Raw genomic sequence first — 16,120 nt, 5'->3', positions numbered from 1 at the left:
TCAAATGCCACTATGATCAATTGAAGGTTCATAAAAAGTTGATAAATAAAGTATTTAAAATGAGTCTGGGAAATTTTGTTGCGTAGCTTGACCATCATAATTATTATTTTTTCATTACGATCAATGTTCAAACTTTTATAGAGTATATATTAGTGGAAGCAGTCTGATGAAATTGCATTACTTTCTTCAAGGTAGAGTTATTTTTTGAAATGTCACTAAATAATTTGTGGGTAAGTGTCTGAAATTCATTTTGATCATATTTTCTCTCCGAAATGGGATATTTTTGCACTTATAAATGTTGGAAAAATAATAAAATGAAAGAGTTATCAAAATATCTTATAATTACTTTCATGAAAGGATCATTAGAAAATTGATTGATTTCAAGTTTTTTTTCGAAAGAATATTTTGGATTTTGAATATAATTTGACACATACACTGAAGGATTCAAAGTTAGAAATGTGCATTTCAAAGGAACTGGCATTTTATAGATTTCATGTGATTTTATAGAAAACATGCTAACCGGACCCGAAATTTCCTCTTTTTCACTGAACTTTAAAAGTTTTTAAGTTCAACAACCGTCTTGATATTATTGAAACTGAGTTTTCTGTATAAATTACCATTAACTGAATTTCTTCTTTTCATATTACCAATGGTGTTGTTCACCTATTTATGGATCTCATTCGATTTTATACTACTCAGAAAATCATGCTTAAGTTTTTCAGTGGAGAAACTCAATGTTGGAAATAATTATTTTCGTTTCAACTAATGAACCGCTTGTTATATACATATAATACCATTTCTTGAAAAATCTTAAAATGTCAGTTAACTCCTTTGTGTTGTACCCCACAATCCCGAGAGAAGTGACGGAAAGTATTCAGTCTCTCAAGAACTCCAATTGTTCGGACTATTTTGAGCTCAACAGCGGGATCATCAAAAGTATTGCCAGTTTGATTGCGTGTCCATTATTCCTATTAACAAATGAATGTTCTGCTCGTGGAGTTTTTCCTGCAATTAAAAAAAAATGTACTCTTACCTCTTTTGAAAAAAGGATACCCCCACATTATTGACAACTTTCTACCTATTTTCGATAATACCTATACTTGGTAAATTTATCGAGGAAAGTGTCAAAGGCAGATTAATAACATACTTAGAAGCTAATTCTCTTTTCGGCCCTGAACAATTTGATCTTGAGGAGGGTCGATATTTTCTCATAACGTTATGCGATCTATCGAAGGTATTTGATTGTGTTTCGCAAATTATTCTGCTTGAGAAACTTCCCTATTATAGTATTCGTGGACTGTTCCTTAACATTTTTGAATCCTGCACGATAGATCAAAGTGTGTATCATTATATGGCATTAAATCAATTGTGAAATATGTCGAACATGGTGTGCGCCAAGGTTGTGTACTGGGGCCAATTTCTATTCTATATATAAATGATCTACATTACCATATACTTCCTAAAAATATTTTTTATTTGCGGACGATACCACTTTGGTGGAGTATCACTGTAATGTGAATGATTTGATTGTTTCTGCCAACGCCACCATGAAGTCTGGAAGTAACTGGTTTCAAATAGACTTCTCCTCAACGAGGGTGAAAATTAAGATCTTAAAATTTTCACAAATGCAAATTTAACCCCGGGTAAAGTGTTAAGCTACTTGGGATCCACATAGACGATAGATTGAACTGGTCATGCCATGTTGACAAACTGGCCAAGAAATTATCAAGCGTAATATTTATGATTCGTAGATTAAGGAATTCGCCGGTATCAGAGTGGTCAAATCTTCTTACTTCGGACTCTCTCATAGTCACATGGTATACGGCATAGTGTTGCGGGGGGATTCTCGTCATCCCAAAAAAAATGTATTGCAAAAAAGAGTTATACCTACGTCTGATATCTGATGCAAACTTTAGAGATCATTGTCGCCCACTTTTCAATCATCTTAAAATTATGCCGCTTCCTTTCAAACAAAAACTGAATGCATTTTTTTGAATCACTGTTTTTATTTCACAGATAAATATATGTCATGAAACATAGACGATTCTTGTGACTTCGAGTGAGTAACGATTGTTCTCATTTTTAACATTAGTTGTTTGATTGTTCAATTGTATTTGTTATTGTGTACATTGTTCCGTTATACAAGCATTGCGATAGAGATATATTTGTATATATGACGATATATTCATTACTTTTTCGTTTTGACTTGCTACACATATTTGTTCAAATGTATAACGTTGCCAATAAACTATTATATTCATACGTTCAGATAGTACTCAAGATGAGTTCACTGTGGGTAGGAAAATTTTGGTCTTGCTTTTGAATTTTAATTCACCCCATCAGTATTACAGAAAAATCTGGTCAATTCATTATTTTTTGAAATATTTTTCTATCAAAATAGACTCTTCAACATTTTTTTGCATAATTTCTCAACCGCTCGATATAATCTGAACATCAATATGGAAAGTAATATGCAACATTTGATTTGAAAAATACCTTATTTTTTTTCGGCCCATTTCTATACTTGTTGCTCTGTAGATTTGCAAATAATTTTAAGCACTGAAGCTTCAATACGAAATATTTACTCGTATACCTAAACCACTTGATGTGACACATTGTAGTGAATCAAGCTCGTGACTAAGCAATTCTTTTTCTACTTCTAAATAAATGATCCATTTTGCCTAATATTGAATTATGTTATCCATCACTAATAACTTCATAAATATCCTATATTTTTGAGGAGTTGAAAAAAAAATGTTAATATATCTCTTTATAGAGTGACAGTAGTATAGACATCGGCTTAATCTATTAATAAATTAATTAATTTTGTATTATTGTTTGTTTTGTTTGTATCTTATTAATGAAGGTTTTTACTCACGGAATTGAATTCGAACGGGGCATAATATTCCTGACTACATAGTTTGTCAACAATGAGCTGAAGGAGGAAAACACAGCCCTTGTTTTTTTTCAGTTTCACATATTTCTGTAGCTCTTTCGGATTTTGCTGTACAAACAAGAAGACCACGAATCGTAGAAACCTCTGAAGAACTCAGAACTAAAAATATTCGTTAATGTTTGTTGATATCACACTTTGTTTTTTTCTTTTTTCATGATAGTTCCTGACAATAAAATTAATGAAGTTACTTCATCATACCTACTTAATTTCAGGTGGCATTGTTGTTGTGTAGTATTCCGTTTCTAACTAGTGCCAGGCCTGCTCCTGATCCAGATCCTAATCCATTTTTCGTGAGTACAAAATATTATCACAAAATAGTTGTTCTTAGTTAATAGAAACACAATGAAAATATTTTGTTCACCCACATTTTGGGCTTTTTATTAGGTTGTTTCAAAAGTTTTGTCCGTTTTAATGTCATGTGTTTTTGTAGCTCTATATCTCAGTGAATATTTATTCCACTGTGATATAGAATTTTGTATTCTATAGGTACATTGATGGTATTCTTTTTTTCTAAATTTAGATTTTTTGCCTCTTTTCAGCTTATTACTATATGATGTCATTGAGCGATTTTCGGTCAAATCAAATTGAACCAAAGAGCTGCCAAAACAGCCTGAAAAATCAACCAGATATCAAGCGATGATAGTGTTAACAAACGCATTATTCGACAAAATTTCGTTATAGAGATTTCACCCTCGAAGATGAAACCCGAAAACGATGAGCTACTTAGGCATTTCTCAGAGGCGAAAATCCACAAAAAAAGACCATGGTGTCTGTATCATAATCAGCGGCTGGTGTGATCCACTATACTTTCTTACAACCAGGCCTTAACATCACAGCGGAGTGCTATATTGTGAAGAAATTGACGAAATGTACCATAAATTGCGTCAGTAGCTGCCGGTACTAGTCAACAGAATAGTTCCGATCTTGCTCCACGACAACCCCCGTTAGCACGTTTCATAAATCATCGCCCAAAAATTAAATGAATTGAGGGTTGAAGTTCTGCCTCACCCACCACACTCTCCAGATTTCTCGCAACCGACAACTATCTTTTCAAGCACCTCGATAACTTTCTCGGCGGTAAATTCTTCGCCAAGGCAAAAACGGCCTTCGTCGACTTCATCGAATCGCGATAACACGGGATTAATCGAGTTTTGTTAGGTTGACAAAAGTGTACTGATTCAAACGGCGCTTAATTCGATTGGATGGAATAAGTATTCACTGAAATATTGCAGTTTAAAGTAGAATCATAAAAACAGACAAAACTCTTGAAATACCCATATATAATTAGTTATCACTAATGATACAACTGACTCCAGAAATTATGAGTTATCATTGAAAATAGGAATGCTTGGTGACGCTATGTTGGATTTTCCATAAGTATAGGTATATTTTTCCAGCTGATAACTAGGTAAGAAAAAGACACAGTATAATGGAATGAATCTGGTATGAAATGTATATTTGAGAAATGTGAATGTAACATTGTAATTGCATATGGGTAGTTTATTCTATCCACCTGCAGCTTCTCTTGTCAATTCGTCTTCTTTTCGACATCTGGATGAATGATTGTAAGGAGTTTAATATCGAACACTCTCTCAATAGTAAAGAAATCAGCTTTCTTATTAGTCAGTGGGCTATGCCTGTAGATAGGCAGTAAACAAATCTAAAGGAATTAACTTTAAATGTTCAAGCTCGTCTCGGATATACCTACACAGTAGGTTGAATGGACTGACGCCTATCAGAAAACAACTACTCCACTGGCTAATACCACGAAGGGCGTTGGATTATATCCGACAGACGTCAGTGCTGAATCTTCACAGAAAATTTCCTGCATGTGCAATTGACAATACAAAGCAGCTGGCAGCACTTCTTTGTTTCTATTTTTGTTCTCATATTTGTGAATCTGAAACAAAGTTTCCGATGATATATTTGCTCTGGTCTGGATAAAGAGGTATATAGTCAATGACACGTTCCTACTATCCCTGTCAAGTAGTTTTTCTTTTTTCTATACAAACGATCCAAAACTAATTGGTAACAGGACTTTTGCACAATCCTGTTCGATTTTCTTAGGCGAAATGAAACTGGCTCTGGTATGAAACATTGTATTTCACAATCAAATTGACAATAATGTAGAGTGAAGGTGGAAAACTTTGAAAACATAAGTTTTCCAATGTTTCCAAAATCATTAAAAACAAACTCAATAACACCATTTGAAACAATTGTAAATACAATTGAATGTCACAAATTCAGACAAATAAATACTTTACTCAGTGCTGAAAATCTTTACCAACAACTATTAAGTCAAAAAACTTCGAGTAACTGGAAATATAATGTGCACTGTTATGTTTCTAATAATTCGATAATGTAAATAATTTAAATGATTATGCTGAAACCAGTATCTATTATTCAACCTTGGGATGCGTTCAACTAGTTATATTAACAGATCATTATTCTGAACAGTAACGAACATGTATATGTAATTAGAATTCATATTCATTTCGAATCGTCGATTTATTTTGTCAGATGTTTCATCAACACTCAGTCGCACAAACTATAAACATGTTTCATGAAGTGATCGATACAAAGGAAAAACTGAATTAAGCAGTAGAGTACACAGTTGTTTCATGCTAATTATTACTCATCAGTATGGTATAAATGAGTGTGTGCGTAGACAAAACATTTGTTTCGTTTAAAATATATTTTTCCGTTAACCAGCAGTAACCCCCTCATAAACAAGAACCCTCAGAAGTGAAAATTAGTACGAGCTAAAGTTCAATGTGGTCTTACCTTTCAACGTACGATTCATAGCACGAAAAATACTACTTTCATTATTAGAAATAATGTTCTAAATGAATCCCCAAGTGTATGAATTGTTTTTATTTTGACTCCGGATGTTTTACTTTCTGAAAAGTGTTATAACTTGAACTGAAATGCGGAATAATCAATCACAGTCCGTTAACCGAACAAAGAGAGTGATCACGGGCATTTCAGATGTGTATGAAGCCAGTGTCAAGATTGACATGATATCATCAGAACTGAAAATGAAGAATAAATCAGCCCGGAAATTCAAATATACCCCAAAAAGTTGTCGCACCCCTATGTGTTTATCAATTTTCGACTGGAATATTATGAAAATACACAAGACGGTACAAGTGAGAGAGAAAATTTGAGTTAACTAGACAGAAAAGCACTGATAGAATTTATTTTTCTGTGTGAAAACGGCCGAGGGCTAAAATTCGTTGACTATTTGTACTGGACCTGTAAAAAATCATGTCAAGTCACGGTCTTTCACAACTCCACTTGTTTGGTGAACATATTTTATAATACCGTTACATGCAAGCAGTTGTTGATGATATCATTTATGTTAATTTTTTTCAGGCTGCTTCCTTTGGCGTTGGATGGCCTTATTATGGATCGACAGTACGATATACTTATTATCCTTGGTATTATCCATTTGGATATTATGTAGGATGAATAAACTGAATTATTGATTTGATGACTTTTACTGAAGATAGTGATTGGGAAGTACTTTAATTTTCAATATCTTCTATTCAACAAAATATGTCAATGGAAACAACAGAATCTCCAGAATACTGACTTAAAATTTTTGTTGAATTTTAAAAAAATTATATGAAACCATTCATTTTGCATTTTTCATCGAGATATCCTTTGTTAAATGTTGAAATACCAGAATTCGGGATATAGACATCAGAATATTCAAGCCAAGTAAATTCAAATTACATTCTCCACCAAACATTTTTCAAAATTCAAAAAAATTAAATGTCTGATAGTTTTCACGTATTCTATCCAATAAATCACTTGTTTTCAGCATGCTACTGTTTCGTGTCTTCGAATAACTTTTTTAAGGTATATCTACTATCACTTTGAAATAAGAATTGACACCTTTGAGGTTTTACTAATGTCATCTTACTCTATACTAGTGTAGAAATGCGAATGAAATTCATAATTATCGTACTTTTCATAGGAGCACATAATCTTGTAACATTCTAAAAATATTTCTCAGATATTGGAGAGAAAATCTGACTCAGACTTACTGACGAGTTATTTCAAAGAGTGAATTTGCTAACACTCTGCTAACATTCTGGTTGTGAAAATTACGTGACACGATTTAACACGATAAATAATTGATACTCAAAATCTCTGGTGGTAACCATGCAAATAATGAACAAACATCAGGAAAACATGAACTATATACTCTCATCTATTTCTATATCACATAATGCCCGTGAAAGAATAAAATCTCATATTATACAGCAGGAATGTATATATTCAAATTGAACGGAAGAATGAGAGATCCCTTTTAGTAGTGACCGTCATCTTCTCCACCTTTATATGATCCATCGTCGTACAGTTGCTCTGTATAATCATGAACGTATTGACCTTCGAGCCCGGATCCAGGAGCAACACCCAATCCCAGACCGAATCCTGCATGTCCCACTCCTGAATGGAGAGCTATAGGTATAGGTGCAGCTGGGGCAACGTATCCAGGTGCTATTGCCGCTGATACAACTCCCCCTGGAAAAAGAAGACAACTGTTTTGAGTTCAACATAAAAAACGAGGGAAGTTTAGAAATTTGTAGATTTCATTCTAGGAAGGGCAGGTCAATTTTAAGAGGCAGCTATTAACACAGTGGCAATTTTTTTAGTGAAAAAAGTAGAGAGGATTCACATATTGGGCAGACTCTAATAATCAGGATATGAGTTAGTCTCAAGTATACAGTACGTCCATAAAATAGCACATAGTCAGTATATGTTATATAAATAATAATATTGGAAATTGCCGCAACATCTGTTTTCTCAAATGATAATCTGATATACAGGGTGACTTACTTTCGAGTATTGACGTTATTAGCAGTTTCATGAACGAGACGTATTTCATGAGGATAGTATTTTATTTTTTCGAAAATTTGATATTCAAGTTCGTAGGCAAATTTTACTTCATGAGATACTCTTGGATTATCCGTGCTTTTCTGAGAGGATTACTATATGATGATAGAAGTCCAGAATATTTTTAGTCATACCTTTTTTTCAACAGTTTTGACAATAAAGTGATGTATTTGTTTTCGCATAAAATTCTGCTGTTTATTGTTCTTCGATACATTTTGGGGTTATTAGCACATTTTCAAGATTTTCATTGAAAAGATCAATTTTTACGGTACTTTGAGGAACAATTTTTCCGAAGCAACGGGATTATAATTATTTTGTCCATAAGTAGGCAGTAACTTGAAAATTGCCTTGTCCTCACCTATACTTTCGAAAAAAGGAATGGGCACTCCGTTTGTAGCCACCCTACAATTTTCATGCTAATTAACAAAACAAACTTCATCAGTTCTTAATTTATATTTATGTATGTATTCATGCATGTATTTATGTATGTATATTCATGTACCACAGTAAGGCAGGAGAATTTCTTCCCAGCTCCTTCGCCATTTAATGGACACTCCCTAAATTATTTTGACCATTCGTTTGTAAAAAATGTTGTTTCCAGTAGAATAGTTTCCAATTTTTCGAAAATTCATCTTTTTACAAAATATGAGAAAATATGAAAGTTTTTTTAATCCAGAATTCTGAATTGTGCCCATTTACAGAATATCACCTTTTTCTCAGACTGGAAAGATCACTATCAATTACTGAGCTTACAGTTTTCAATAATCATAGTGAGGATTTCTTGTAATATCTCAGCAACCGTTAATGAATTTATATCGTACTCATTCGGTAGGTAAAAAATAGGGTGAGAAGAACTTAGGGTTGGAGATTCACTCACAAAGTGTACTTCTTTGAGAAAAAAATTTCGTACGTATCGTAGACGTGGCCGATGACAAAAGTCATCATCCCATATTCAATATGCGAAGCAAAGTTACAAGATCATGTTAGTTATACCATACACATATAACTCAAGAACTGCCGAACCGCAAAACATTTGAAAAACGAAAAGAAATCAAAAATTGAGCAAATTGACGACGTTCGGTTTGTTGGGTTATGACAGTTGTCATAATGCCTGCGAAGACAATAAAGGTCATGACATATGTGAATGTGCCTTCATGAATAATTGTGGTCATATAATATAGTAGAAGTAAATCAGCAATATCCGTCACAGTGTTATCAACAATGTCGCGAGCCAGAAGATTGAATCTTTCGTGATGAAAACGTAATGCAATTCGACTACGGAATATTGCTAATCAATCCATTGCAGATGAAAAACAATTCACACCAGTGGAGCACTGCATGTAGAGTTGCTAGGACTGGTGTTTTTGCAGTAGATCTCTGGTTTAGCCTCTCGAGCTACATTTTCGGTGTAGTTTGTGAAATTACTGTGGATTAACAGATTGTCTCTGGTCTGGATTGCTGGCCATACTGACCTGGAAAGTAATGAAGCTGCTGACTCTTGCAAAGGAGGGTGCTGCAAGCGACTTCATCGGACCAGAACCTGTCATTGGCATCGCTTTGGGCTTTGCCAAACAAACATTGAACACCTGTATGGCAAGAAGATTTATGGACTTCTGGCAGAATCTTTCAGGATTGGCTCACTCCAAGGCGTTTATCTACCCTTCGAAGCTTGATACCAAACAGATGTTGGACTACAGTAGGAATGAACTACGATGTCTTACAGGTCACTGTCACTTGAATCATCATATGCAGAGACTTGGACTGTCGGAAGACAGTGTGTGTCGGCTCTGTATGGAAAATGATGAAACAGCAGAGCATATACTTTGTGCCTGCCCCGCTTGGAACCGATTCAGGTTCTTAGAGTTCGGCAGATCCGTACCCTTACCAACTGACCTGAAAGACCACTCACCTTACAAACTAATCGGCTTCGTTAAGAAGCTGGGGTTATTTGGCCGAGTGTGAATAGGTGTGAGCTACAATAAATCCTTGCGGGTTGCGGTGGAGAGTCGAATAGATCCGATATCTTCAGACCTAACCTAACCTTACCCAACTGTGGATTTTCATCAAGTAATGGCCGAGTCAATGAAAAAAATCTACTGATGACACAGTTTGATTTCTATAATAATTATCAAATGACTAAATAGTGAAATTTACCATGATGTATTTATGTATCTATTGGATATATTTTTGTTCATTTTTTGTACGAGTCTACTATTTTTCTGATACAAAATATACTGCTGAGCAAGAAAATGTCCTTGAAACACTGGCCGGGTTGGTATGGCCCGACTTTTTTCTTCACAAACACAATATCATTAAACTTAATATCCCTTATACATTTCAAGATATTGAATTGAATATTTATGGAATTCATCATCCCAACATTGGAAAAAATCATCAAAAAAAATGTTATTTTACTAAGAACTAGTTGCCACTGAAGTTGTAAATCTTTTTCTACTTACAAATCGTTGTTTCGAATGAAATTGTGAAAAACCATTTTCAACCTCTGAAATTGTATCCCCTTTTCAACACTTCCAGTTTGGATCGACTTTTAATTGAGCGAATTTTCTCTTTATAATTACTATACGTTCACTTTCTGCAAATAGTAGTATCATTAAGTATGAATATTATTTGAGTACTATCCTAACACAAAACCGTTATTTTTAACACTTCAACACGTGTCTAAGGTTCCAAACAATGCATCACAAGATCATAAAGTATTACTGATTCTTTGTTGATTGAAAACAATTGTTATGGTTTATTTTTCTAACTAGCTATTGCATTGCCCTGTATTCATTGCAAATAATTCACAATTGAATTCAGCCTGAACTCGTGGTTATAGGTGGTTGCATAACGACATTTTTCAGCAGGAACTCATCTGTATAGTTATTAAAAAATATTGCAGTCATGGTTGAGTGGTAGAATAGCGTAAGCTAAACTCCGCCAAGATAAAAATAAAGATCATTTATTACTATTATTATTATTATTATCATTTTTTTCACCGTAGTTTGTGCTGGTCACGTCCTATCCCCCGAAGCCCCGATACATTCGTTAGAGCGCGCCAACATTATCAACCAATGACCACTCCCTACACCGTGGGGTAAGTGATCATTGGGTCCGAGAATCATGTGCCCTGAGCAATCAGTGAGTCACGGCTAAGATTTCTGTCTTAGTGCGGCAAGCCGGTATGATTTTAAGATTCGAGAGTAGAGAGGACATAATTCCACCAAGGACTCCAATAAATCAGAACAACCATCTTGACAGACTGATCTGGATAGAGTATGCGGAGTTCAAAGAGAAAATCTCGATATTTTATCTGTTTTTCCTCCTCTTTTCCGACGATATTCGTCTCGCCAGGAGCTGAAAACCCCACGACAAATATCGTTTTGGTCTGGTGGTCGGGAAGGACTACATCAGGCTTATTAGCTTGTATGAGCCTGAGGGTAGAGAACGAATAGTTCCAATAAATTCGGCACCTCTCGTTCCCCACAACGGATTCAATATCCCCCGGAGCGTAGGGCAACACCGGTGTCTCCTCAATACCGTAAGAGTGCCGTAGATGGTAATATAGCATTCTTAGGGCGGCGTTATGTTATGTTTCAATAAATAATGACCAGGCCCTCGCGAGGCAGGCGAGGGCCTGGTCATTATTTATTGAAACAGAAAAAAATTATATGTTTTTTGCAGAATCTCATATTCTGACAAATTTTTCCATAGTAATGCTGAGTTTTTTCCACACCATTTGAAAGTAGATAAATCAGCCAAAAAATTCAATGTCAATTTTGAAAACGACTGTTTTCAGCAGTATTTTAGGGCAGAATTCAGTATTTTTTTAAAAATTTACCGTCACAATGAAATGCCATTCTGTATATTCTGATTGAAAAAACTTACAGAATATTGAGAATTTCGGAAAGTTTTCATGTAATACAGTGAAAGACAACTGAATTTTGTAAAATAAAAAATGAAGAACGAAAAATACCTTCGTTTTTTCCATTTTTTTCTGGAAATTTCAGAAAATGATGAAAAGGCCGTTTTTCCCAAGTTCACTTCATTTTATCCCTTATATTTTAGATCGACTTCAATTAATTTTCCCGTAGCAAGCACAATTTTCATTTTGTAAATAACCATTCTTATGCCATTAATAATGTTTACCACTTCAAAAATTATTTGCATTGGCCTATATTCAAAATTTATCTCATCAATCCTTCCTTTTATCAACAAAGGAATAAAATGGACCAACAGATACTCTACCGGCTTTTGCTGGAGCGACCACGGTACCGCCACCCACTGCAGCCGAGATGTGGCTTCCGTCGGGCCCGACGAGAGAGGATTTAGCTCCGGGACCTTGAATAACTACGCCATGCTCTGAGGGACCCACCAGGCCAACGCCCAGGTGGCTTGCGTGACTTGCCGATAGCGCAACACACAAACAAACTGCTACCTACAAGAGAACAAAAGAAATTATTTTCAGGTTGGGAGTAATACAAGTTACAAACGTTTTAGCGGGATAATAGTTTTAATTTGATGAATGATAAGTAATCTTCATCACATATCGGCTTTATAAAAACGCAAAAAATAATGTTTTATCAATTTTATCCAGTTTTACAACCATAACTTAAAAGCATTTTTCGAAGAAGTTAATTTTATACTAATTATTTCCTTTATTTCCTTGAAACTCATGAAATGATGAAAAAATTGAAGGCTAGGCCATCAGCGATAAATAGTAATTTACGTAACAAGTCCGGAGAATACTGTTTGTTCGGACGAATAGACAAAATTTTGAGACGAGCCGTAAGCGAGTCCTAGAAGTCTGCGAGTCCAATAAAAACTGTTTTCGGTCGTGTTGCGTACACTATTTTTTTGGCAACCGTGGAGAATAACTAGTGAGCATTTCTCAATTATATTTCTTTGTAGAACAAAATTTCGAACATTTAAATTCTTATTTTTATTAAATATTGAAATTCGAACAGAAGATAGATACCTAATAACAGAAACATTCTAATTCTTGTTTAAATATTTATATGAAAATTCGAGCAAATGCTAATATTGATGAGATACAATTTGTTTGAAATGCTTGGTATGTTTGAATGCCTGTTGTTGAAGTCAGAACAAAAGGGTAAAGTCTCCGTTTCACATTGCTTGTTTGCATCTGACCATTTTTGAATGGTCTTGGCAATTTTAATTTTGTTTGTGTGTGTCTCTTAAAATTTGTGATGTTTCCACCATTATCAGCTAATAAAATCTCTGAAATGCGACAAATACTAGTGCCTGTGTAATCTTTAGGATTGGGTAAATTTAAAATTTCCGCGATTCCTAATCCGCGATTCCCAAAACTGTGGATACCTATAGGCTATATAGAACATTTTTTTTGTAATTCACGAATAATCTCTTATATGGAGTATGAGATGACCGAAAAGATAAATATTGTGGCGAGATGACGACCTATGCCGGTCAAGGACTCTACCCTTAGTCCAGCATCGATACGACGACATAATGTCACTATGACCAACACGAGGCGTACGGAGCGAGAGGAGACCTCGGTAGCTGATCCTAGACTTGATGTTAATATGTATTATATTTGACGATGTTATCAAGTATTATAATAAGACAGTTGTTAATAAGACCTGATTGGGAAAGGACCGCCATGTACAACTCCTTGGCAATAAACCTAGTATTTAGGTATTCTGATGTTTCTCTCATATTTTCCTCCTAACGCTACACCTGAGCAGCCCCCAACCCAAAGTTGTAACAATATTGCAGGTTTTCTTGTCCAATCACAAAACAGTTATCTCAATATGAGTTTTGGAATCTGGTATTTTCACAAGCAACATGTATTTCTTGTCGTTTATCAGATCAATTGACATTTTTGTTAGGTCTGCCTGTCTACACGTATCAGCTAAACAACCCATAATTGCTACTACTCGAAAATAAAGCAATATAACTTGATACGTACATATCCTATAATAGTAATATTCTCTTTAAATCACTTTCAGCGTTACATATGTTTCATTATATGATTCTCTAATTATTCTGATTAACGGAAAATAAAATTTTAAACAGATTTGTTGATCTACTAGCTGTTGAAGACTTCTGAATTCTCTACTCTATAACCAATATTCTGTTGAGAAATGCAACAACCTTTGGGAAAGTGGCTATGTTTACATTTTTCTTCAATAAAATTGAACTTTCCCACAGAGAGTACATGCTCCCTTCAAAAACCACAATGTAAACCAATCTCATGTCAAATAGCTGTGAGTCGTATTTCCCGGACTGGGTCGGAAAAATGCTACTTCCTCAAGAAAACCGTTCGTACGTGGGTACTTCCTAGTCGGTGACCAAAAAACGATTTTTTTCAACAGCGATAAAACTGACAGCTATGGAATTAACATCTAAGTGTCATCATTCTGATGGTCTAGCTCTGAATCATCATAATCAGGACTCTCAATACCTTACGAAAGTTATTGATATAATCAATTCTAGCAGTTCGGTTTGAATTATATTATGATATAAGCATGCAACTCTTGGTTATCCATATAAAACCAGTTGTATTTTTTCTAAAAACCTTGAGATTTGGACCATATAGATAACACGCGAAATCAAAAATAGAAAAAAGAGGCTCTCGCATAGCATTCATTTAATTTTACGATTTGAATATTGCCTGTCATAATTTTCAAAAAAACCATATGCTCTACCTAACATATTATTCACATATTTTACATGACGAAGATTCCCATCTACGAATATTCCTAGATTTTTGGCACAGTCAACTAGTTCGAGGATATTTTATTCAATTTTGATTTTCGTCAGACTCATCATCGTTGGTATTGATTTGAAGTCCGTGGTTTTAATAAGAGACAATTGCATTGATGCCATTATTGTCGCATTCACATGCACCAACAATAACATTATGATAAAATTAATAGTACAATTTAGTTTCATCTGCATATAGATGGATTTGATAGTACTCCATATATTAAACAATTTGACTTTGGAGTATACTTGATCTCAATGAGAGAGAGCGTTAAATACGCTCTAAATAATGACACTGCATATAAGCGGTTTGTTCTGGTTCTAACATCCGAAACTGTTTGGAAACTGCGCAAGACATGATGCGTACAAACAAAAAATCTCGGACACTTGTTTAAGCCAGAACGCATTTTGAGGAGACCACTGTGCCACCTATCGTATAAGTAAATGAAGAAGTCAAGACGAAAAAATACTGTTGATCATATCCATGTTATTATGTAGCGTTTCCTTGTAGTCAATTCAAATGTTATCTAACCTCAATCCATCAGTTATTTAAATCAAATAAATAAGAAAACATCCTAGAAAATAGCATAGCCCAAACAAATTTTCACATGAATGCGCATGTGCAACGGGAACAGTTCTCAACAGTTCAGCCTCGAGAGCAAGAACGATTCGGGACGGTTCAATACAGTTTAGGATCATTTCGCAGTCGAAACCAGAACAGAGGATTCATCAATCCGAACTTATTCTCATGAAACAAGAACGCTTTATATCAACTGCGCATGATCCTGACGTCCTAGAACCTGAATTTCGTAAAACCAGAACGAACCTATAAACTCATTCAGAAAATCGTCAGAATTGACAATAAAGTATTATAACTGATTGTATCAAATGCACGACTGGACATTTTTAATAACTGAACTCTTTCACCAGGAAACCGAATATGACACACACTGTATATATGGAAAGTGTGAAAGAACTTATCAAAGCGTTGTTTTCATACTTTCCTCCACGAATTGAAATTACTTGATAGGCATTAAATTCACAAATCTAACGACGCTAACCTAAAAAGTACTCACCAAGACTGCGTTCATCATTCTCACTGAAAATGCAAATGTCTGAATAATATCAAGTAAGTATTTAAGCAGTCTATATCCTTCTCAACCCCCAGTAGGTATTTCAAAACTGACCTCGCATTCTCCTCTTCTCAAGCTCGTGATGCGTGAAATTTAGAATTGAATGAATATTCTGCGGTGATATCCATTAAAATTATACCAAAACGGGCATTTGTTAGAACTATTAATTGTAAATTTGAATATTTAAGGTCATAAATGTTGTAAATGGTGGAATTGTGGAAATTTCCGCGTGTTTATGCACATACTTGAATGGTTTATATCACTGGCCTTGATTGATGTATTTCACTGGGTGGAGTCTCCTGCTGAGATGGCATATTTCTACTTCAATGAAAGAATCTAAGAAGTTTCCGTTCTGTTATGCAACTCAGGGAAATTGGAC

At 34.7% G+C, this 16,120-nt stretch overlaps 1 protein-coding gene across 1 annotated transcript; it reads right to left on the bottom strand.

The window, feature by feature from the left end:
• Positions 1 to 7,146: 7,146 nt before the first annotated feature.
• LOC141485240 (uncharacterized) lies at positions 7,147 to 15,841 on the bottom strand. Its single transcript, XM_074181564.1, has 3 exons — positions 15,685 to 15,841; positions 12,110 to 12,299; positions 7,147 to 7,489 (listed from the first exon to the last, which is right to left on the bottom strand). The coding sequence occupies exons 1-3, from the start codon at positions 15,700 to 15,702 to the stop codon at positions 7,275 to 7,277; spliced, it is 423 nt and encodes a 140-aa protein (XP_074037665.1). The 5' UTR covers positions 15,703 to 15,841; the 3' UTR covers positions 7,147 to 7,274.
• Positions 15,842 to 16,120: the final 279 nt, after the last annotated feature.

This window comes from Leptinotarsa decemlineata, unplaced genomic scaffold (assembly GCF_025532065.1).
Source record: "Leptinotarsa decemlineata unplaced genomic scaffold, Ldec_3_MD MMD2_tig00026314_RagTag_RagTag, whole genome shotgun sequence".
NCBI classification, from domain to species: Eukaryota; Metazoa; Arthropoda; class Insecta; order Coleoptera; family Chrysomelidae; genus Leptinotarsa; species Leptinotarsa decemlineata.
Note: the sequence above shows the minus strand (reverse complement) of the source record. Positions and strands in the feature narration are given on the sequence as shown.

Excerpts from the sequence above, each read along its gene's own strand:
- LOC141485240 (XM_074181564.1), bottom strand. Across the intron at positions 7,490-12,109 it reads GGTCGCTCCAGCAAAAGCCG|GGGGAGTTGTATCAGCGGCA; the intron begins GTAGAGTATCTG and ends TTCTTTTTCCAG.